Source organism: Canis lupus, chromosome X, assembly GCF_011100685.1.
Source record: "Canis lupus familiaris isolate Mischka breed German Shepherd chromosome X, alternate assembly UU_Cfam_GSD_1.0, whole genome shotgun sequence".
NCBI lineage: Eukaryota > Metazoa > Chordata > Mammalia > Carnivora > Canidae > Canis > Canis lupus.
Window position 1 is genome coordinate 52,818,286 of NC_049260.1, and position 21,997 is coordinate 52,840,282.

At 36.7% G+C, this 21,997-nt stretch overlaps 1 protein-coding gene across 5 annotated transcripts in view; it reads right to left on the minus strand.

The window, feature by feature from the left end:
* Positions 1–21,997, minus strand: part of OPHN1 (oligophrenin 1) — a 526,295-nt gene that overhangs the window by 174,455 nt on the left and 329,843 nt on the right. For all 5 annotated transcript variants that reach the window (XM_038587601.1, XM_038587598.1, XM_038587599.1 and 2 more), the window contains 3 exons: positions 19,138–19,239; positions 3,089–3,199; positions 872–976 (listed from right to left, as the gene is read on the minus strand). In XM_038587601.1, coding sequence (XP_038443529.1) covers positions 872–976; positions 3,089–3,199; positions 19,138–19,239 — 318 coding nt within the window. The remainder of the gene's footprint in view (positions 1–871; positions 977–3,088; positions 3,200–19,137; positions 19,240–21,997) is intronic.

Below are 21,997 nucleotides of genomic sequence, written 5' to 3' on the forward strand. Positions count from 1 at the left end.
AGTGAAGTTTATTTCTACTACCAACTTTATTACAAAACTTTTTTATATGAAAATACTCTACAAATTTTATGCAATGTAACAACTAGTCCAAAGTCACTATCTCAGTGATACCTTCTCTAACTGTGGCAGGCAGTCAGATGTTCCACTTTCTGTGTTTTAAAAATTTTGATCTTAACACTATTGAAGCACTTATCACAAAGAATTATGATGTGCTCCAGTGTTTATGTCTCATTCCTGCAAGAGATTTCATCCTCCCTGAGGATGGAAAAACTACATCACTATGGTATGTTCACACCTGGCACAGAGTATGTATTATGTCCATACACATTCATTAAATGTAGGTTAAATAAACAAATGAGAAAAATCTATATATGTTACAAAGATGGAAAGGCTGTGCCTATGGCCATCTAAAAGAACCAGCATAGGAAATAAGGTGAATAAAAAAACTTTTATATATCATTTATTTGACCCTGGTAATTAGTGAGAAAAGAAAGAGAGAACAAAATGGGCATTCATGGTCATAAAACTCACAAGTGCCTTGACTGACCAACACAGAAGTAAAGCATAGGACCTGTGCTTAAACAAGCCCATATTTGGGTCTTAACCTGAGAGGAATGCAGTAAATTAGCAACTGAATATTTATTGGATAGATAGAGGTGTCAGTGGATGGAAGGGTAGGTTTTAACAATAAGCCTCAAAGAGTAAGAGTTGAAACTGGAAGACAAGCACACTCAGATATTTATGATCCACACCAGTATGTCCTGACAAACTGGCTAGAATGAAATAACCTGGGATTTCAAGATCAAGGTCACTGGGGCTGAAATCCAATTGGAATGCAGGGACAGGTGAAGAAACACATATGCAAACTCACATTCTGCAGACTGAGCTGGAGCTGCTGTTTGTATGGGAGGAAATCCTGTGTGAGCTCCACAGTCAAACTGTTGGAAATGAAGAGGCTATGAAGAAAGGCCAACACCTATGGAAAATGTGTAAAAATAATTTTATCACCAACACTTTCTCATCATCAAATAAAGGAAAAAGAAACAGAGAAAAGAAACTCCACATATACAGTATAGTGTTAAAAGTAATCATGAAACCACAAACAGGTTTACACATAGCTATTCACTTATTAGGTTGAACATTTACATTGGACTTAGTTTCAGAAAATAAGAACTACTAACAAATTTATTCATTCAGAGCCTTTTCAGATAGCATATAAAGTCATTTATAGGGACACCTGGGTGGCTCAGCAGTTCAGCGCCTGCCTTCGGCCCAGTGTGTGATCCTGGAGACCTGGGATCGAGTCCCACATCAGACTCCCTGCATGAAGCCTGCTTCTCCCTCTGCTTTTGTCTCTTCCTCTCTCTGTGTCTCTCATGAATAAATAAAATCTTTAAAAAAATCATTTGGGGCAGCACAGGTGGCCCAGCGGTTTAGCATCGCCTTCGGCCCGGGGTGTGATCCTGAGGACCCAGGATCGAGTCCCAAGTCAGGCTCCATGCATGGAGCCTGCTTCTCCCTCTGCCTGTGTCTCTGCCTCTCTCTCTCTCTCTCTCTCTCTCTCTCTCTCTCTCTCTCTGTCTGTTATGAATAAATTTTTAAAAATCTTTAAAAAATCATTTATAGTTTGGACCATGTGGGACTAGACTGTGTATTTTCTCTCTATATCCCCAGAATTGGCATAGAGTAGGCACTCACTATTTGTTAAATAAATAGATAAATAAGTAAATCAATGAATAAAGAATCCGTACCTTAATGAAGACTGTCATAATGCTAAAAGATTCAAGGAGTGTGAACCCATTTTCAAATTAGAAATTTTGGGGGAGGATTTTAGAATACCTCCTACAGAAATCCAAAGACATACAAATATCAATAAAACATTTTTTAATGGCCTAAGTGTTCAACCTCATTAATAATTAAATACACACAAATAAAAACAGTGAAAATATGATTTCATCTATGATACGCAAACCTTGAAATAATAATGCTCCTTTCTGGCAATAGTGATACTTCAGAGTTCTTCCTTGACCACTCCATCTAAAGAACCCACCCATTCTTGTGGTTTTTGATTTTATCATAAATTACAATTAGTTTTATTTATGTGTATCTTTCTTTTCCTTCTGTCTACTCAATAAGAGGGTAGTCTTCATAAAGACAGAAACAGCTTGTCTTGCTCACAATAGTATACCTGGAGTTTAGCACAGTGCCTGACATATAACAGAAGCTCAATTAATTTTTTTTGTATACATGAATAAACACTTGGTTGCACACACATACATATACAGATATATATAAATGTGAGGACAGATACACATGTACAAAGACATACATGCTCATGTGCAAAATATATACATGTGTATACCAACCTGCACACATGCATACATACATCCAAATCTACAAGTACAAAGATACACATAAATAGAGAAAGAAACATAATAGATACACAGAAAATTTGGAAAGAAAATGCCAAAATATTACGTGATTATATCTGTATGGGGAATTTGTTATTTTTGTTTTGTTCTTTCTATAATTTTTTTCTAGCTTTGATGTAGTAAGAGTCAAAATTCAACATAGTTATAAAATCAAAGCACATCCCTTTTATAGTCAAGGAGATGTTATAAAAAAAGAAGATAGAAGTAAAAATAATACAATAGAAAGTCACTGAGTGCAAAGGACATGAGTTCTACCACATTGACTGGCACATGATGGGCACCTTAGAAGCTTTTTGAACACGTGATAGCAAGGAAGGGAGGAGAACAAGGTAAAAGGAAGGGTGACAGAGAAATCAAAGGAGGGAGAAAAGGAGAAAAGAAGCAAAGAAAGAGAAAGAAAAATCATAGCTGGGGAGTGGGGAGAAAATGGGAAAGGAAAGAAAGGGGAGGGGGAGGAGAGATAAGGTAAGGAAGAGAGAAAACATTAGTAAGAGACCAAGAGCAACACAAGCTAGTGTGTCTATTTTCTTGTCATTCATTATTAAGCATAAAGTATCTTTCACAATCTGAGATTTCAATTTTATGATCAAAGTTCTCCATATTTATCTGGGATTTGGTAAATATTTTTAGACTATTCATCAATAGATAGAACTTACTGGCTCCACAATGTTGAACTTCTTGGACTCCTGAACTTCCTGAATTTGATAAACATAATCAAGAGAGGACTCAAAGAAATTGTGCCTTTCCTTGTCCACCTGGAGGTCTGCCTGTAGAAGAAGGGTAGCAAATGTCACATAACAGCATAATCATTTATGCAAGTCACTGCTTATGGACTCAACAAAATGCTAGAGCTAGGGAATAATTTAGCCATCAAGTTATGATCTTATTCCTTTATTTTACAGACAGGGAACTATAAGCCAAGAAAAAAAGTGATGAATGTGAAACTTCTGGTTTCTGGTCCAACAGTTAAAAGCTTGATAGCTATCTTACCTATCCTCACAAGAAAAATGATGAACAAGGTGAAAATTAACAACTCCCCTAAGAAACAACAGATAATTGAAATCAGAGGGAAAACAGTTGCCTCAAATACTGGACAGACAGTTGAAAATGGAGAATCAGAGCTTTCCAGAGCAAAAGCCCAAAAGCAGAAAACTGTTACTGCAGCCAGTATCAAACTATCAGTTATTTAAGAATAACTCTCAGGGGAAAAAAAAAGAATAACTCTCAGGGGAAAAAAAAAAGAATAACTCTCAGGGCACCTGTGTGGATCAGTTAATTAAGCGTCTGTCTCACTCTTGCTTTTGGCTCAGGTCATGATCTCAGGGTTTTGAGATTGAGCCTGGAGTCAGGCTTCACAACTCAGCAGGGGTCTGCTTGAGATTCTCTCTCTCCCTCTGCCTTTCCCCAACCCTGCACTCACTCTCTCTTTCTTTGTCCCAAATAAATAAATAAATCTAAAAAAAAAAAAAAAAGAATACCTCCTACAGAAATCCAAAGACAATAGGGTGTAATAGAAACAAAAATACCCGAGGAAATTTTGGCCTCTGAGAACAATGGCTAGAATAAATCAAGCATAGTCTAACAGCAAACTAAGCACAGTCTAACTCTGAGTTATATAAACATAAAACCTCAAATAAGGCATACTTATCTCAGTTCCTTTTACCTGGAACATCATGCATGGCTTTCAACAAAATATTACAAGGAATTCAAAAGGGCAACAAGACCAACAACAAAAACCAGTTTAAAGATAAACAACAAACATCAAAACCAAACTCAGATAAGGCAGAGATAGTAGATGGTGGAATTATTACAGCAGAAATTATAGGAAGGGTTAAGCATCTGCCTTTGGCTCAGGTCATGATCCCAGGGTCCTGGGATTGAGCCCTGCATTGGGCTCTCTGCTTAGTGGGGAGACTGCTTCTCCTTCTTCTTATGCCCGCTGTTCCCTCTGCTTGTTTGTTCTCTCTCTCTCTCTCTCAAATAAATAAATAAAATATTTTTAAAATACAAAAATATCTACATATGGGCATATCATATTCAAGAAATGAAATGTTGTAAGAAGTTCTTCAAGCAGAAGGAAAACTATGTGTATATAAGTGAGAAATACATATCAACATAAAGAAATGAGCACTAGGGAAGGAATAAATGAAGGCAAATAAAATCACGTTTTTCTTATTTTTAACTAACCTTGCATATAAGAGTTTGCCCAAAATAATTGTAACAATGTATTTGGTGATTATAGATTATTAAAAAGTAAAATGAATAACATTGATTTTATATGGGACTGAAGGGAGAAATTGAAAGTATTTTATTATAAGGTTCCTGTGCCACACGTGAAGCAGCATTATGTTATTTGAAAGTCCACATGGATTAATTGTAAATGGATATAGAAAAAAAGAATAATCACTAAAGAAAGTTTTTTAAAAAGTATAATTCATATGTGAGGAGAGGACAGAAAATGGAGTCATATAAAATTTTAAGTAAAAGAAAGAGAAGGCAGAAAAAATATTTAAGCGGACAAAAAAATAAAGGGCAGCAAACAACAAACAGGTAGGTGTTTGTCTAACCATATCAATCATTTTAAAGGTTAATCGTCTAAATACGTCAATTAAAAGTCAGAAATTGTCAGAGTACATAAAAAATAATAGTCAACTACATGTCATGCATAAGACACCACTCTAAATATAAAAGATATAGATAGTCTAAAAGGAAAGGTATGGAGAAAGATATTTCATGCTGACAGGAATCAAAAGAAAGCTGGATGAGCTATATTAATTTCAGAAAAATGAGATTTCAACGCAACAAAACCTGTCAGGGGAAAAGAGAAGCATAACATAATAATAAATGGTTCAATTATCTAAGAATATGTTACCCTTATTACATATAATAGGACATCAAAACATGTGAGGCCAAAACCTGACAGAACTGCAAGGAGAAACAGAAGAATCCACAATTAGAATTGGGAATTTTAGGAATGCCTGGGTGGCTCAGCGGTTGAGCATCTGCCTTTGGCTGAGGGAGTGATGATCCTAGATTCCCGGGATCGAGTCCCATATCAGGCTCCTTGCATGGAGCCTGCTTCTCCTCCCTCTGCCTGTGTCTCTGCCTCTCTTTCTGTGTCCCTCATGAATAAATAAATAAAATATTTCTTAAAAAGAATTGGAAATTTCAACATTTCTCCATCAGTAATTGAGGCAGAAAATCAGTAAAGACATAACTGAATTGAATAGCACCATCAAACTGGATCCAATTAACATCTGTAGAACACCTCATCCAACAATAGCAGAATACACCTTATTTTCAAGTTCACATAGAACAAGCACCATGATCAACAACATTCTGGGACACACAATACACCTGAACAAATTTAGAAGAATAGTAATTATACAAAGTATGCTCTCAGACCATGATTAAATTACACTAGAAATCAATAACAAAAAATTGCTAGGACCAGCCAAAATACTTAAAGATCAAGCAGCACATTTCTAACTGACACATAGGTCAAAGAATTCTTAAGAGAAATTAGAAAGTATTTTGAACTAAACAACAAAGAAAATGTAATGTAGTATTTGTGAATTCAGTGAAGGCAATGGTTACAGAAATGTTTATAGCATGAAAGGCATATATTAGAAATCTAAAATCAATAATTTAAGATTTCACCTTAGAAATTTAGATAAAGAAAGCAAATTACAACCAGAATAAGCAGAAGAAAAGAAGTAATAACACTTTTAAGGAAACCAATAAAATTAACAGGAAATCAATAGAGAAAATCAACAAAATAAAAACTGGTTAATTGGGGATCCCTGGGTGGCTCAGTGGTTTAGCGCCTGCCTTTGGCCCGGGGCGCGATCCTGTAGTCCCGGGATCGAGTCCCATGTCGGGATCCCGGCATGGAGCCTGCTTCTCCCTCCTCCTGTGTCTCTGCCTCTCTCTCTCTCTTTCTATGTCTATCATAAATAAATAAATAAATCTTTAAAAAAAAAACCTGGTTAATTGAAAACCAGTTCTTACCAAGAAAATTGGTAAGACTGTAGCCAGGTTAAGCAAGCAAGAAAGAAGACCTAAATTTAAACTGTCAGAAATGAAAGAGGAGTCATCACTACTGATCTCATGGATATCAAAAGGATAATAAAGATGTATTAATAACAATTTTATACTCTAAAATTTGATAACCAAAAAGAAATAAACCAATTCCTTGAAAGACACAATCTTCTAAAACTCACACAAGGTGAAATCACACAATCTGAATAGATATTTATTAAATGAATTAAATAAATAATTAAAAGCCTTCCAAAAAAGAAAGCACTAGTGAATTTTACAAGGTATTTTAAGGAAGAAATGATCCCAAATTTCTACACTATTCCATAAAATAGAAGCAGAGGGAATATTTCCTAACTCATTCTCTGAAGCCAGCATAACCCTGATACTAAAACAAGAAAAAAACATTACAATAAAGGAAAAGAAAAAATCAGTATCTCTCATCAACATAGATGCAAAAATTCTAAACAAAATATTAGCAAGTCAAATCCAGCAAGGTATAAAAAATTATATATAAAAAATACACATGACTACATGGGATTTATTCCATGTATGAAAGTCTGGTGTAACATTCAAAAATAAACTGATGTAAATCATCATGTCAACAACCTCAAGGATATAAATCATATGATCATACCAACAGACATAGAAAAAATATTTGAGAAAATCCAATATCCATCCATTTATGAGAAAAATGTTCAACAAACTAAAATTATATGAGAACGTCCTCAATTTGATAAAGAACATCTGCAGAAGTCCTACAGATAACATCATATTTTATGGTAAGAAACTAGATGCTTTGTCTCTAAGATCAGTACCAATTCCTACTTCAAATCATAGTGGAATTCCAAGCTAATGCAATAAGATAAGAAAAAGAGATAAAAAGTATATATATGTATGTGTGTATATAGGTGGTATATATATATATATATATATATATATATATATATATATATATATGAAGTAGTAAAACTAACATTCTTCATACATGACCCAACTGTGTGTGTAGAGAATCTCAAGAATCAACAAAAATCTGTTGGAACTAATAACTATGTAGCACAAGTGCAGGATAAAAAGGTGATATAAAAAAAAGTCAATTGTTTTCTTACATCCTAACAGTGGATAACTGGAATTTGAAATTTTTAAAAAAAGCTATTTGCATTAGAAGAAAATTTGAATACTTTGGCATATGAAATATGCATAAGTTCTATATGAAGAAAACTATAAAACTAATAAAGGAAATCAAAGATTTACATTAACGGAAAGATATTATTTATATGCGTAGAAATAAATATTATAAAAAGATGTCATTTCTTCACAACTTGATCTATAGATTCAATGCAATACAATTCAAAATCAATGCAAGCTATTTTCTGGATATCAACAAAGTGATGCTGAGGTTTATACAAAGAGGAAAAAAAATCTAGAAATGCCCAACACAATATTGGTAAAGAAGAATAAATTGAGGTATTGACACTATCTACCTTCAAAATTCCTATAAAGCTACCACAATCAAAACAATGTGCTACATGAGAGACTCCTAACTCTGGGAAACAAACAAAGGGTAGTGGAAGGGGAGGTGGGCAGGGGTATAGGATAACTGGGTGACGGGCACTGAGGAGGGCACTTGATGGGATGAGCACTGGGTATTATACTATATGTAGGCAAATCAAACTTCAATTAAAAAAATGTGCTACTGGTGACAGAATACACAAATAGAGCAATGAAACTGAATAGAATGCCTGAAAGGTATATTTATACATAAATATAGTCAATCAATCTCTGACAAAGGAGCATAGGCAATACAATAAAACAAAGATAGTCTTTTCAACAAGTGGTGCTGGAAAAACTGCACATCATCATGCAAAAATAAATGTATCTAGACAAACCTTACACTTTTTGCAAGAATTAACCCCAAATAAAGCATAGACCTAAATGTAGAAAGCAAAACTCTAAAACTCTCAGAAGTTTACTGAGGAAAAGAATTAAGTTACCATGGATTTGGTGACTTTTTTAAAATTATTTTTTATTTAAAAAATTTTAAAATCTAAGTATTAGTCAAAATACAGTGCAATACTGGTTTCTGGAGTAGAATTCAGTGATTCATCAATTACATACAACACCCAGTGCTTATAATAATAATAACAAGTGCCCTCCTTAATTACCATCACCCATCTAGATGATTTCTCACCCAAATTCCTCCATCAATACTGAATTTGTTCTCTATCGTTAAGAGTCTCTTATGGCTTGCTTCCCTCTCTCCTTTTCTCATATTCCCCTTTCCCATACGTTCATCTATTTTCTTTCTTAAATTCTACATATGAGTGAGATCATATGGTACTTGTCTTTCTCTGACCATTTCACTTAGCAGAATACACTCTACTTCCATCCACATAGTTGCAAAGTGAAATATTTCATTCTTTTGATGCCAGAGTAATATCTCATTGTGTAAATATACCTTTATCCATTCTTCAGTTGATGGACATTTGGGCTCTCTCCATAGTTTGGCTATTGTTGATAATGCTGCTAATAACTTCAGGTGCATGTACTCTTTCAAATCTCCATTTTTGTATTGATTGTTATCTCTCCTCTTTCATTCATGATTCTATCTATTTGAGTCCCTTATCTTTTTGGCAAGTCTGACTAGGGGTTTATCAATTTTATTAATTCTTTTGAAGAATGGTATCTTAGTTTCGTTAATCCATTCTACTGCTTTTTTTTTCAGTATCATTTATTTCTGCTCTAATCTTTATCACTTCCCTTCTTCTGCTGGCTTTAGGCTTTATTTGCTGTTCTTTTTCCACCTCCTTTAGGTGTAAGGTTAGGTTGAGTATTTGAGTCTGTTCTTGCTTCTTGTTCTGTACTACAATATACTTCCCTCTTAGGACTGCTTTTGCTGCATTCCAGTGGTTTTGGGCGGTTGTGCTTTCATTTTCATTTGCTTCCTTGTATTCTTTTAATTCATCTTTAATTTCCTGGTTAACACATTCATTCTGCAGTATGATGCCCCTCAACCTCCATGTATTTGAGGACTTTCCAAATTCTTTTTTTGTTGTTGACTTCCAGTTTCACAGCATTGTAGTCTGAAAATATGCATGGTATGATCTCAATCTTTTTTTTACTTGTTGAGGGCTGATTTTTGACCCACTATGTGATCTATTCTGGAGAATGTTCCATGTGCACTCAAAAAGAATGTGTATTTTGCTGCTTTAGGATGTAATATTCTGAATATATTTGTTAAGGCCATCTGGTCCACTGTATCATTCAAAGTCATTGTTTCCTTATTGATTTTCTGCTTAGATGATCTGTTCATTGTTCTAAGTGAAGTGCTAAAATCCCCTACTATTATTGTATTACCAAGGGTGAGTTTCTTCATGTTTGTTATGAATTGTTTTATATATTCGGGTGCTCCCAACTTGGGGGCATAAATATTTGCAATTGTTAGATCTTCTTGATGGATAGATAGACCCTTAATTATGGTATAATGCCTTTCTTCATCTCTTGTTATAGTCTTTGTTTTAAAATCGAGTTTGTCTGATATAAGTATGTCTATTCTGGCTTTCTTTTGACATCCATTAGCATAACAGATGGTCCTCCATCTCCTCATGTTCAATCTGCAGGTATCTTTAGATCTAAAGTGAGTGTCTTGTAGGCAGCATATAGAGGATCTAGTTTTCTTAACCATTCTGATACTCTGTCTTTTGATTGTTGCATTCAGGATGATCATTAAGAGGTATGAACTTAGTGCCATTGTGTTATCTATAGACTTGATGTTTCTGATGATGTTTTCTGGTCCTTTCCATTCTTTGCTACTTTTGTTCTTTTTTTCCATCCAAAGAATTCCTCGTGGCATATTTTTCCCACTCAGAATATTGAATAGTGCCTTCCACTCCGTTCTGGCCTACGAAGTCTGTGGATAGATCCACTGTGAACCTAATCTGTCTTCTTTTGTAGGTTAAGGATCTTTGTTCCCTTATTGATTTTATGATTCTTTATCTATGTATTTTGTGAATTTGACTATGATATGTCTTGGCAATTACCAGCTTTTGTTGAATTTAGTGGGAGTTATCTGTGCTTCTTGGATATTGATTTATGTGTCTGTCTCCAGATTGGGGAAGTTTTCAGTTATAATTTGTTTGAATAACCTTCTGTCCCTTTATTTCTCTCTTCATCTTCTGAGAGTCCTATGATACAAATGTTATTATATTTCACTAATTTGCTGAATTCTCTAAATCTTCCTTCATGGTCCATTACTTTGCTTTTCCACTTCTTTTTTGCTTCTTTGTTTTGCACAATTTTATCTTCTATATCACTGATTCACTCCTCTGCCTGTCCATCCATGTTTTTATGGCCTCCACTTTTTAAAATTTCTTTTTATTTGAATTCAATTTGCCAACATATAGCATAATACCCAGTGCTCATCCTATCAAGTGCCCCCCTCAGTGCCCATCACCCAGTCATCCTAACTCCCCGCCCAGCTCCCTTTCCACCACCCCTTGTTCGTTTCCCAGAGTTAGGAGTCTCTCATTTTCTGTCTCCCTCTCTGATATTTCCCACTCATTTTCTCTCCTTTCCCCTTTATTCCCTTTCACTATTTTTTATATTCCCCAAATGAATGAGACCATATAATGTTTGTCCTTCTCCGATTGACTTATTTCACTCAGCATAATACCCTCCAGTTCCATCCACGTCGAAGCAAATGGTGGGTATTTGTCGTTTCTAATGGCTGAGTAATATTCCATTGTATACATGGACCACAGCTTCTTTATCCATTCATCTTTTGATGGACACCGAGGCTCCTTCCACAGTTTGGCTATTGTGGCCATTGCTGCTATAAACATCAGGGGGCAGGTGTCCCGGCGTTCCACTGCATCTGTATCTTTGGGGTAAATCCCCAGCAGTGCAATTGCTGGGTCGTAGGGCAGGTCTATTTTTAACTCTTTGAGGAACCTCCACACAGTTTTCCAGAGTGGCTGCACCAGTTCACATTCCCACCAACAGTGTAAGAGGGTTCCCTTTTCTCCGCATGCTCTCCAACATTTGTTGTTTCCTGCCTTGTTAATTTTCCCCATTCTCACTGGTGTGAGGTGGTATCTCATTGTGGTTTTGATTTGTATTTTCCTGATGGCAAGTGATGCGGTGCATTTTCTCATGCGCTTGTTGGCCATGTCTATGTCTTCTTCTGTGAGATTTCTGTTCATGTCTTTTGCCCATGTCATGATTGGATTGTTTGTTTCTTTGCTGTTGAGTTTCTTAAGTTCTTTAGAGATCTTGGATTCTAGCCCTTTATCTGATAGGTCATAGGTCATTTGCAAATATCTTCTCCCATTCTGTAGGTTGTCTTTGAGTTTTGTTGACTGTTTCTTTTGTGTGCAAAAGCTTCTTATCTTGATGAAGTCCCAATAATTCATTTTTGCTTTTGTTTCTCTTGCCTTCATGGGTGTATCTTGCAAGAAGTTACTGTTATGGCCTCCACTGTGTTTCTATCTCAGTTATAAGATTTTTAATTTTGGCCTGACTAGATTTTAGTTCTTTTATCTCTGTAGTAAGGGATTCTCTAGTGTCTTCTATGCTTTTCTCAAGCCCAGTTAGTATCATTAGAATCGTATTTCAAATTCTACTTTAGACATCTTATATTGGTATTGATTAAGTCTCTGGTCATGAGTTCTACCTTGTGTTCTTCCTTGGGGTGAATTCCTTTATCTTGTCATTTTGTCCAGGAAATAAAAGATGAGAAATAACAACAACAACAACAACAACAACAACAACAAAACAAACAACAAATAACAAATGACAAAACAAAAATGCAAAAAGGAACGAAAAATAAAAAAAAAACAAGAAAAATCAAAACATAAAACAAGAAAACCAAGAAAACATAGATCCTGGTGTGTTTTGGTCTGCTTGTTAAAAGAATCTAGATCCCAATTTTAAATAAATAAATAAATAAATAAATAAGAAGTAGACTATATGAAATGTATATGCATAATTATATATAAGTATATATAATCTAAATATATGTTTTAAAAATTAATAACTAAAAAATTTAAAATAGGAATTGGAAATATAAGAAAATAAATGAAAAAATAACAAAAATAAAAGAAATAAAGAATAAAAGTAAAAAGAAAGCCCAATTATATTTTCCCGAGAGCTAAAGCTTTGCAGCACTCTGTGATCAATAAACGTGGTGCTAGCTAGGTGTTTGTGCTGGTCTTCTGGGAGAGAGTGCTGCACTGATTTTCAGGCTGACTTGTTTCAGTGGAAATGCTTCTGTAGGACACAGGGGTGTGGCTCTGGCCTCCAGTAGATGGTGCTGTTTTGCCTCCTGAAGGCTTTCAACAATGATCAGTTGGATAAAAATGGCAGCGCCCTGCTCTCTAGCCTTGTAGTTGAAAGTTTGTGCCCCTTACCCATCAGTGAGCCTGCACAGAGGAACAGTGAATCTTCTATTTGTTTCCCCTGTTTCCATCTGAACCCTACATTCACCCTGCCCATGTCTGACCCCTGCCCATGCATCTCTGGTGCATGACTGAGTTTCAAAACTCCAAATTTCAGGGACACCCATGGTGTGGACCTACACTGTTCCTCCATGGGAGGGTCTAACTAATCACCTTTGCCAGTCCAGTGCAGGAAAGCAGTTTCAGAACCGTGCAGTGGTTCAGAGTTTATAGCCAAAATTTGGCACCAAAACTTGCTGCTCTCTGTCACTTTCCTAGCTCCTATGCCTGGGAACAATGCCGCACCTTTCTGCAGCACCAACCTGTTCTTCCTGCGACCTAAGAGATCCTCAGACCACCCTGTCAATCCTGGGATTCTGTTCCTCTTCACCACCTAAGCATCTTTAATCCAGGCCTGTCCTCCACAGTAGTCCATTTAAAAGTTCAGATATTGCACTCCACTGTTTTTAATACTTTGTGGTAGCCTCCCTAAGCAGACTCCCCCCACCCCCCACTGCTACATCCACAGCTATGTCTTCCCCAAGTGAACTTCCACACCTCCTACCTTCTAAAAGCTAGTTGATTTTGTACTTATAGACTTACAGTTTTTCTTCTCTCAGATCTCTGACAGACTTCTTGGGTGTTCAGAATAATTTGATAACTCTCTAGCTCTGTTTAAGGGATGAGACCAGCTCAGGGTCCTCTACTCCTTGTGCCATCTTAACTCCTCTGGTCATAACTTTAGATATAACATCAAAAGCATAATCCACAAAAGAAAAAACTGATAAATTGAATTTCATTGCAACTAAAAATTTCTGCTTCGTGAAAAACTCAGTTAAGAGAATGAAAAGCCATATACTGGAAGAAAATCTTTGCAAAACACTATCTGATAAAGGGCTGATATCTAAAATAGACAAATCAGCAGCACTATCAACCATAGCCAAATTGTGGAATGAACCCAAATATCCATTAAGTGATGAATGGATAAAGAAGTTGTGGTGTATATAATATATATATAATGGAAAATTACTCAGCCATAAAATAGAACGAAATCTTGCCATTTGCAATGACGTGAACAAAGCTAGAGTGAGATTCTTAACTATTGGGAACAAACTCAGGGTTGCTGGAGGGGAGAGGGATAGGGGGATTGAGTAGATGAGTGATGGGTATTAAGGAGAGCACTTGTGATGAGCACTGGATGTCATACATAAGTGATGAATCACTAAATTCTACCCTTGAAACCAATATTACAATATATGTTAACTAATTAGAATTTAAATAGAAACTTAAAAATTCAAGTTAAAATCTTATTTTTACTGCTAGAAAGTTGAAATAAATATCTCTTACCCCGGGTGTGTGTGTGTTGAAGAAGAGAAATAGTAAGATAATCTTTTTAAAAAATAAAAAATTGAGATGCACCTAGGTGGCTCAGTTGGTTAAGCATCTGCCTTCAGCTCAGGTCATGATCCCTGCATTGGGTTTCTGTCTCAGTGGGGAGTCTGCTTCTCCATCTTCCCCTGCCTCTCTACCCCTCCACCCCCATGCTTGGGTGCTCTCTCAGATAAATTTTAAAAATCTTAAAAAATAAAAATAGAAATAAAATAAGACAAACAGCTCTTAAAATGCTACAATACGAAAACAATCCAAGTATAAAGGGCAAAATATTTGAACAGACACCTCACCAAAAGTGACCTACACATGGCAAAAAAGCATATGAAAAGATGTTCAACATCGAATGTCATTAGGGAAACAAAAAAAAATTTTTGGTGGGCAGCAAAACAAAGTTTACTGAGCGATAGTATTGAGTGATAGTACAAAGCTCCCAAAGAGGGAGGGGACCCAAAAAGGTTACCAAGAAAATGAAAATTATAATAGCAATGAGATAACAGTGCAGACCTATTAGAATGGCTAAAATACAAAACACAGACAACAACAAATGCTGACAAAGAGAGCAATAAGAACTCTCATCCATTGATGATAGAAATAAAAAATGGTACAGTCACTTTGAAAGATAATTTGGTGGTTTCTTACAAAACTAAATTTACTCTTACCATGCAATCCAGCAATTGTGCTTTTTTGGTAATTGCCTAAATTATTTGAAAAGTTATGTACCCAAAAACCTGCTCTCAAATGTTTATAGCAGCATCATTAATAATTGACACATTTGTGGGGCACCTGGGTGGCTCAGTCAGTCAAATATCTGCCTTTGGCTCAGGTCATGATCCCAGGGTCCAGGGAGGAAGCCCCACATTGGGCTCTCTGTTCAGCAGGGAGCCTGCTTCTTCCTTGCCCTCTGCCCCTCCCCCACTCATGCTCTCTCTGGCATGCATTCTCTCTCTCAAAAACAAAATCTTAATAACTGACAAAGTTGGGAGGAAGCCAAGATATCCTTTAATATGTGAAAAGATAAATAAGCTATGGTAAAACACTAAAAATAAGTGAGCTACTAAGCCATGAAAAGACAAAGAACCTTAAATGTAAACAGCTAAATAAAAGAAGCTAATCTGAAAATGCTACATGCTGTATAATTTCTACAACAAAACATTCTAGAATAGGCAAAAATATGGATCAATAGTTGCTAAGGGTTTGCAGGGTATGGAACAATGGAAGGATAAACAGGTGGTGCCCACAGATTTTTCTGGCAGTGGCACTATTTTGCATGATAGTGTCATGCTGGATTCATGTCATTATACGTTTGTCAAAACCCACAGCCCATCGATTGTATAAATGTATCTCACTAATGCAAATATTGATAGTAAAGGAAACTGTATTTTGGGAATTAGGGATATATGGGAACTCTGTACTTACAATTCAATTTTCCTGTAAACCTAAAACTGCTCTAAAAATAAAGTCTCTTAAGATAAAAAAAAAAAAAGTGACCCAGGGCCCACCAGATTATTTTTAATTGAAAAAGTGCAAAAACTGCATACTTGCTCTTTAGGAAAGTCACCAGGAATATCAATATAAAACACCAAACTTCTAGGACATTCCAGAAGCTTTCATTGTAAAGTCCTCCCTCCAAAAGAATAAAGTTTGGACTGTGTCCAGGGTTCCAAATCCCCAGGTTTGGGGACTCGAGCGATACTCAAAGAACTCAGCATATAGTCATACTCATGGCTAATATTTACTTTAGTTAAAGAATATAAAGCAAAATCAGCAAAGGGAAAAGTACATGGGATAAATTCTAGAGGAAACAAAGTGAACGCCTCCAAGTATTCTTCCTTATTACTGTCACACAGGACACATTTAATTTCCTCCAGCAACAAGTTATAACAACACATGTGAAATTTTGTCTACCATGGAAGCTCTTTAGACTCAGTACCCTAGGTTTTTACTGGGGGCTGAACAGAGGCACCCACTGCTAAGCATATACCAAGATTCCCAGAAGAAAATAAGATGTTCAACATAAACCACATTGTTTGTACAGGCAGTCTAGACACAGTGAGTCACTCTTACCATTTAGGGAAAATTTTATATCTGTGTAAGAAACTGTTCACTAGCCAAGTTCCCAGATACCAGCCAAGAGCTAATCTTGTAGTCGGATTTTTCTAATCATAGTAGATTCAGGCCAATTATATTAACTTTTTCTGCTTAGGAACATGACCCAGAATAGATGCAAAAGGAAGAAAACAAACGTTTGTAGAAGGAAAATGTCAGAAGACCCCAGATTATTCCAGTTTATGGAAGAAAAGTAGTCTTCACCTTTTCAATACTAACTATTCAGCAGTGAGGCTCCTGACTCATCAACCTGAAGCATCTCACATGATGTAATGGATATTCACCGAAGCACATATCAGGAGATTAGCTTCAGCTTTGTTGCAATCTGTGTAACCTTGGACAAAATGATTTCTAAGAACTTCCCTAGATCATGTCAAAGACCTCATTCAATGAAGTATATCTTTTTATATTTGAACCTAAAATATCTCTATCTTTTACTGGATCTATTATGCAACACATGGATCTATCCATTAAAAAGTTTTATTTTTAAAGGTTTATATATTTTAGAGAGAGAGAGAGAGAGAGAGCTAGTGGTGGGGAGGGGCAGAAGGAGAGGAAGAGAGAATCTGAAACAGGCTTCTCACCGAGTGCAGTGTCTGATGTGGAGCTCAGTCCCACGACCCTAAGATCATGACCTGAGCTGAAATCAGGAGTTGGCTTCTTAACCAACTGAGCCATCCAGGCTCTCTGCCATTGAAAACAGTTTTAGTCAATTAATTTCTTTCCTTCCTAGACCTTCCTTCCTTTTCTTTCCTAGACCCTCTCCCCTAGATCATTGCAATAGTTTTCTATATTGCTTTTCTTGCTTCCACTCTCCCTCCGGTCTAATTCATCTTAAAACCTCAGACAGTTAAAGATTCCTAAAACAGAATTCCACTTATATTGCTTGTACTACCAAAATCTCTCAATCCTCCCAGGGCCAATAGAGTTCAATATAAACTCCTAAGCCTTTTACTCTATAATATGGCCTCAAGTTCCCTGATCCTATTTTGTCTTTCACTACTCTCCAATAGTAACGAAAACTGTGGTTAAACCATTGTCCAAATGTACACCATGTTTTCCATTCTTGGGACCATTTCCCTCCACATGAGAGGTCCGTTTCTCCATTTCTATCTGTCAAAGACTTTATTTTTTGTTGAATGGGCACAGCTATTGTACCAAAACAAATCTCCACATCCAAATGTAAGTTTTTTATTCTCCAAATACCTTCCCACCTCTACAAGGACACCACATACACATTCATGTTACAGTATGTAAAAACTTCTACTTGTTTAAGTGTCATGTGTATTCTTATTTTAGCATTCCAATTATAAGCTGCAGAAGGACAGAAAGTATGTCTCATTGTCTTTCTAGTCTTGTTGCATCTAGCATAGTGTCTCTGGCATGTGATATGCATTCATGAAAACTAAGGAACACTATGGAATGGTGGCGTATTTGAACTGAAGTCACTGAAAGTCCATTAAAATAAGCTAATGTTGGAATATCTTGGGGAAAATGTAGAAGATCTGCTCCTGATCTACCAAATACAGCAGTAGTTTAACTTTATCCTCACGTGGATTCTGGAATCAGAAACATAGACTGAAAGGGACTCTAAAGATCATCAAGTACCACTCTTCTTTGACATATAGGGAAAATAAGGCAAAGAAAAAAAATGTTTTCCAAAGTCACACCATAAAAGACAAGAAATAACAAGTGTTGATGAGGATGTAAAGAAAAAGAAACCCTCATGTACTGTTGGTGGGAATGTAAATTGGTGAAGCCACTGTGGAAAGCAGCATGGAGGTTCCTCAAAAAATTAAAATTAAAATTATCATATGATTAAGTAATTCTATTACTGGGCACTTATAAAAAAATGAAAACACTAATTCAAAAAGATATATTTACCCCTATACTTATTGCAGCATTATTTATAGTAGCTAAGATATGGAAGCCACCTAAATATTCATTGATAGATGAATGAATATGGAAGATGTAGTTAGTAGAATATTATGCAGCCATGAAAACAATATCTTGCCATTTCTGACAATATGGGTGGCCCTGAGAAATATTAATACCATATAACTTTCTTTACTCACATATGGAATTTAAGAAACAGAATAAATGAATAAACAAACAAAAAGCAGAATTAGACCTATAAATACAGAGAAAAAACTCATGATTTGGCAAAGGGAAGGGGATGAAAACAATGTGTGAAGGGGAAATACAGAGAGATACAGTCTTCTGGTTATAGAATGAATAAGTCACAGGAGTAAAAGGCACAGCATAATGAATATAGTAAATAATACTGTAATAGTGTTGTATGGTGAAATTTTAAACCTTACATTTTATTGCTTACATAAACAGTATTTGTATATTCAATTATTTATTCTAAAGTCCAAAAAACAAACAAACAACAACAAAAATGTCATGTGAAGGGGTAGTGGAAAGGGAGGTGGGCGGAGGGTTGGGGTGACTGGGTGACAGGCACTGAGGGGGGCACTTGATGGGATGAGCACTGGGTGATATATGCTATATGTTGACAAATTGAACTCCAATTAAAAAAAAGTCACGTGAGTTAGTGGAAGAGCTATATCAAGAACTCTAGGCTCTTGCATCCTAGGCAAAGGTTTTAACTGTTAGCATTATTATTATAGTTGTTTCCTGCTGAGGTAGGGCAGGAGGAAAGGCTCGTAATAGGAAGATGCCAATGTTACCAAGGCACAACTACTAATGGAAGGTGGCTTTTTTGAACATACCTCTTGTAACTGAGATTCTTTCTTTTTGGAAGATAGATGTAAGTGCCGATCCAGCAAGGAATAAAACCTCTCACCATCCTTCTCAAATTTTTTTTTCCGCTCCTAGATATGGGAGAGAAAGGACACATTAAGATGTCTATAGCTTTTAATGCAGTTTGCTCAGAACTGAGAAGGACGGATGCAGTGTCCAGTTTCATGTGTCAGGTTTCCAATTTCTCTAGCCTCTGAGAAGAACAAAGAAAGAGAGAATTTTCTTTTGCATTGATCTTAGCAGTTTTAATTTCCTCAAATATAGCTCTGAACCATTCCACCTATACAAATGGCAGTTCATATTAGTACAGCTGAAGGCTCTGGGAGCTGCTGCTAAGAAAATTACACTTAAAATGGGCCTGTACACTTGTTACTTTTTCTTCTTCTCAATATTTTTCTCATTTTTTCACATGCATTAACTACTCATTCAATTTTTTCAAAGAATGAAGAAGGAACACAGTGATGAACTAAATATATGCCTTTAAAAGTCATATACAATGCACTTAGACAGCCTAATAATAAGTAAAATATTTCCAAGGCAATAGATACCTTGGACTGCCTCTATAAATGATGAGTTCTTTGGTACTGTTTAAGCATTTTAGTACTGTATATTAAAAGATGATGTTAAAAGTGAGGAAGCAATCCCGGGAAGTACAGCTGGAAAGCAAAAGTCAAAAAGTTTTAGAGAGGATGGAGGAGGACTCAGCCATCATTCTCCTTAAATATGAAATTTAATTAAATTCTCTCCCTTAGCACAACTGGAAGTCACACAGCTCCAAAGGAGCACTAACAATGCTCATTTGTCACACCCTAATACTCACACTCTGCAATCCTCTCAAAACCATACGGGAAAATTCATGTAAAAGGCCTGTGTTCTGTCACAGTAAACCCGAATTCACTGAGCACCTCAGTGTACCAGTTATTTAAAAAGGCAGAGCAAGAGACACACAGATAAAAAGAAGGGGAAAAAAAGACCTCACCCATGATTTATTTCTAGAGGCAATCTGTTACTAGGCAGAAAGCCAGGACAGAGCTCAGTGACCTCTGACCTGGAAGGAAAGTGCTTTTTACCAAAGGTAAAGTAGGGAGGAAGCTAACATTAACTGAGGCTTACATCAGGCTAGGCAATGAAGTAAGCATTTATAATACATTATTTCGTTTAGTCTTTACAACCCTGAGAAATAGATATTGTTAAAGAAGTTAAGGTTCAAAAAAGTGTACTAACTTGTCCATGGTCACATAATATACAGATTTATTTGATTTTTTCCACATAGCCAAATAAAGCCCAGATGATCATGAGAGGAATTACACTCAGGAGGCCTATAATTAACCGGGAAACCTTGTGAATAAAGCTCAAGTAGGTCTATAGCCATAGATCAAACTCATACCAAAACACATAAGATAGAAATTTTCACAAAAAACATACGTAAGACAAACTCTTCCTCCAGCTGATGAATCTATTTAAAGTAATAGTTGTTTGAAGAAAGCTTTAGGGCCAGAAAATGCCAGTGACCTCTCTAGGAACAGATAGAGTTCTGATGGTCACTTCCTCTAATTCCATTTTTAAAATAAAAATTATGAAATGTGATTCATATACCATAAAAATTCATCCTTTTAAAGTGAACAATTCACTGGTTTTTAGTGTATTTACAAAGTTGTGCAACCATCACTGCTAATTCCAGAATATTTTCATCACCTAAGAAAAACACTATATCAATTACCAATCATTTTCTCCTTTTCACAACAGTAGGTAAAAGAAGCCATAATTTAATTTTTATGTCTATGGATTTGTATATTATAGAGATTTCATATAATTCTATTCATACAATATGTGATCATTTGTATCTGTCTTCTTACATTTAGCATAAGTTTTTAAGATTCATCTGTGTTGGGATGCCCAGGTGGCTCAACAGTTGAGCATCTGCCTTTGGCTCAGGTCATGATCCTGGGGTCTTAGGATCAGGTCCCACATCAGGATCCCCACAGGGAGCCTGCTTCTCCCTCTGCCTATGTCTCTGCCTCACTCTCTGTGTCTCTTATGAATAAATAAACAAAATCTTTTTTTAAAAAAAGATTCGGAGGCGGGGCAAGATGGTGGAAGAGTAGGATCCCCAAGTCACCTGTCCCCACCAACTTACCTAGAAAACTTTCAAATCATCCTGAAAACTTATGAATTCGGCCTGAGATTTAAAGAGAGAACAGCTGGAATGCGACAGTGAGAAGAGTTCGTGCTTCTATCAAGGTAGGAAGACAGAAAAAAATAAAATAAAATAAAAAAGCATCAAAGGGGGAGGGGCTCCCGCGAGGAGCTGGGGTTAAGGTTGGGCGGTGAGTGCCCCCAGGACAGGAAAGCCCAGGCTGGGAGAAGCAGGAACCTTACTAATCTTCCTGGATGGAAAGGTGCTGGAAGGGAACTGGGGCAGGGTCCCAGGAGGGGCAGTGGAGCACCCACGTTCCCGGGGCCAAAAACAGAGGAAGTGCACCCCAAAGGAAAGCGCACCACACACCACGGGCCAAGCTCCCTAAAGGGCTAGAGTTCACGCCTGGCACACCCAGGGAGCAGCTCGGGTGGCATCTCAGGTGGCAGCTCCGTGCAGAGGGGGTGGCGTGGCCCCAGAAGCATGATTCCAACGGCAGGCCTAGGAGCCCAAGGCACCGGGGGACAAAGCCCAAGATCTGGCGTTCCCCTTGGGACAGGCAGAGGCCGGGGCACAAAGGACAGTGAGGATGCTTCTGCCACCTGGCGACCCGGAGCTGTGCAGATCAGCGCCCCCCCCCCCCCGCCCCCAGAGCATCCAGGTCCCTGTGGAATGGGAGAATATGGTAGTTA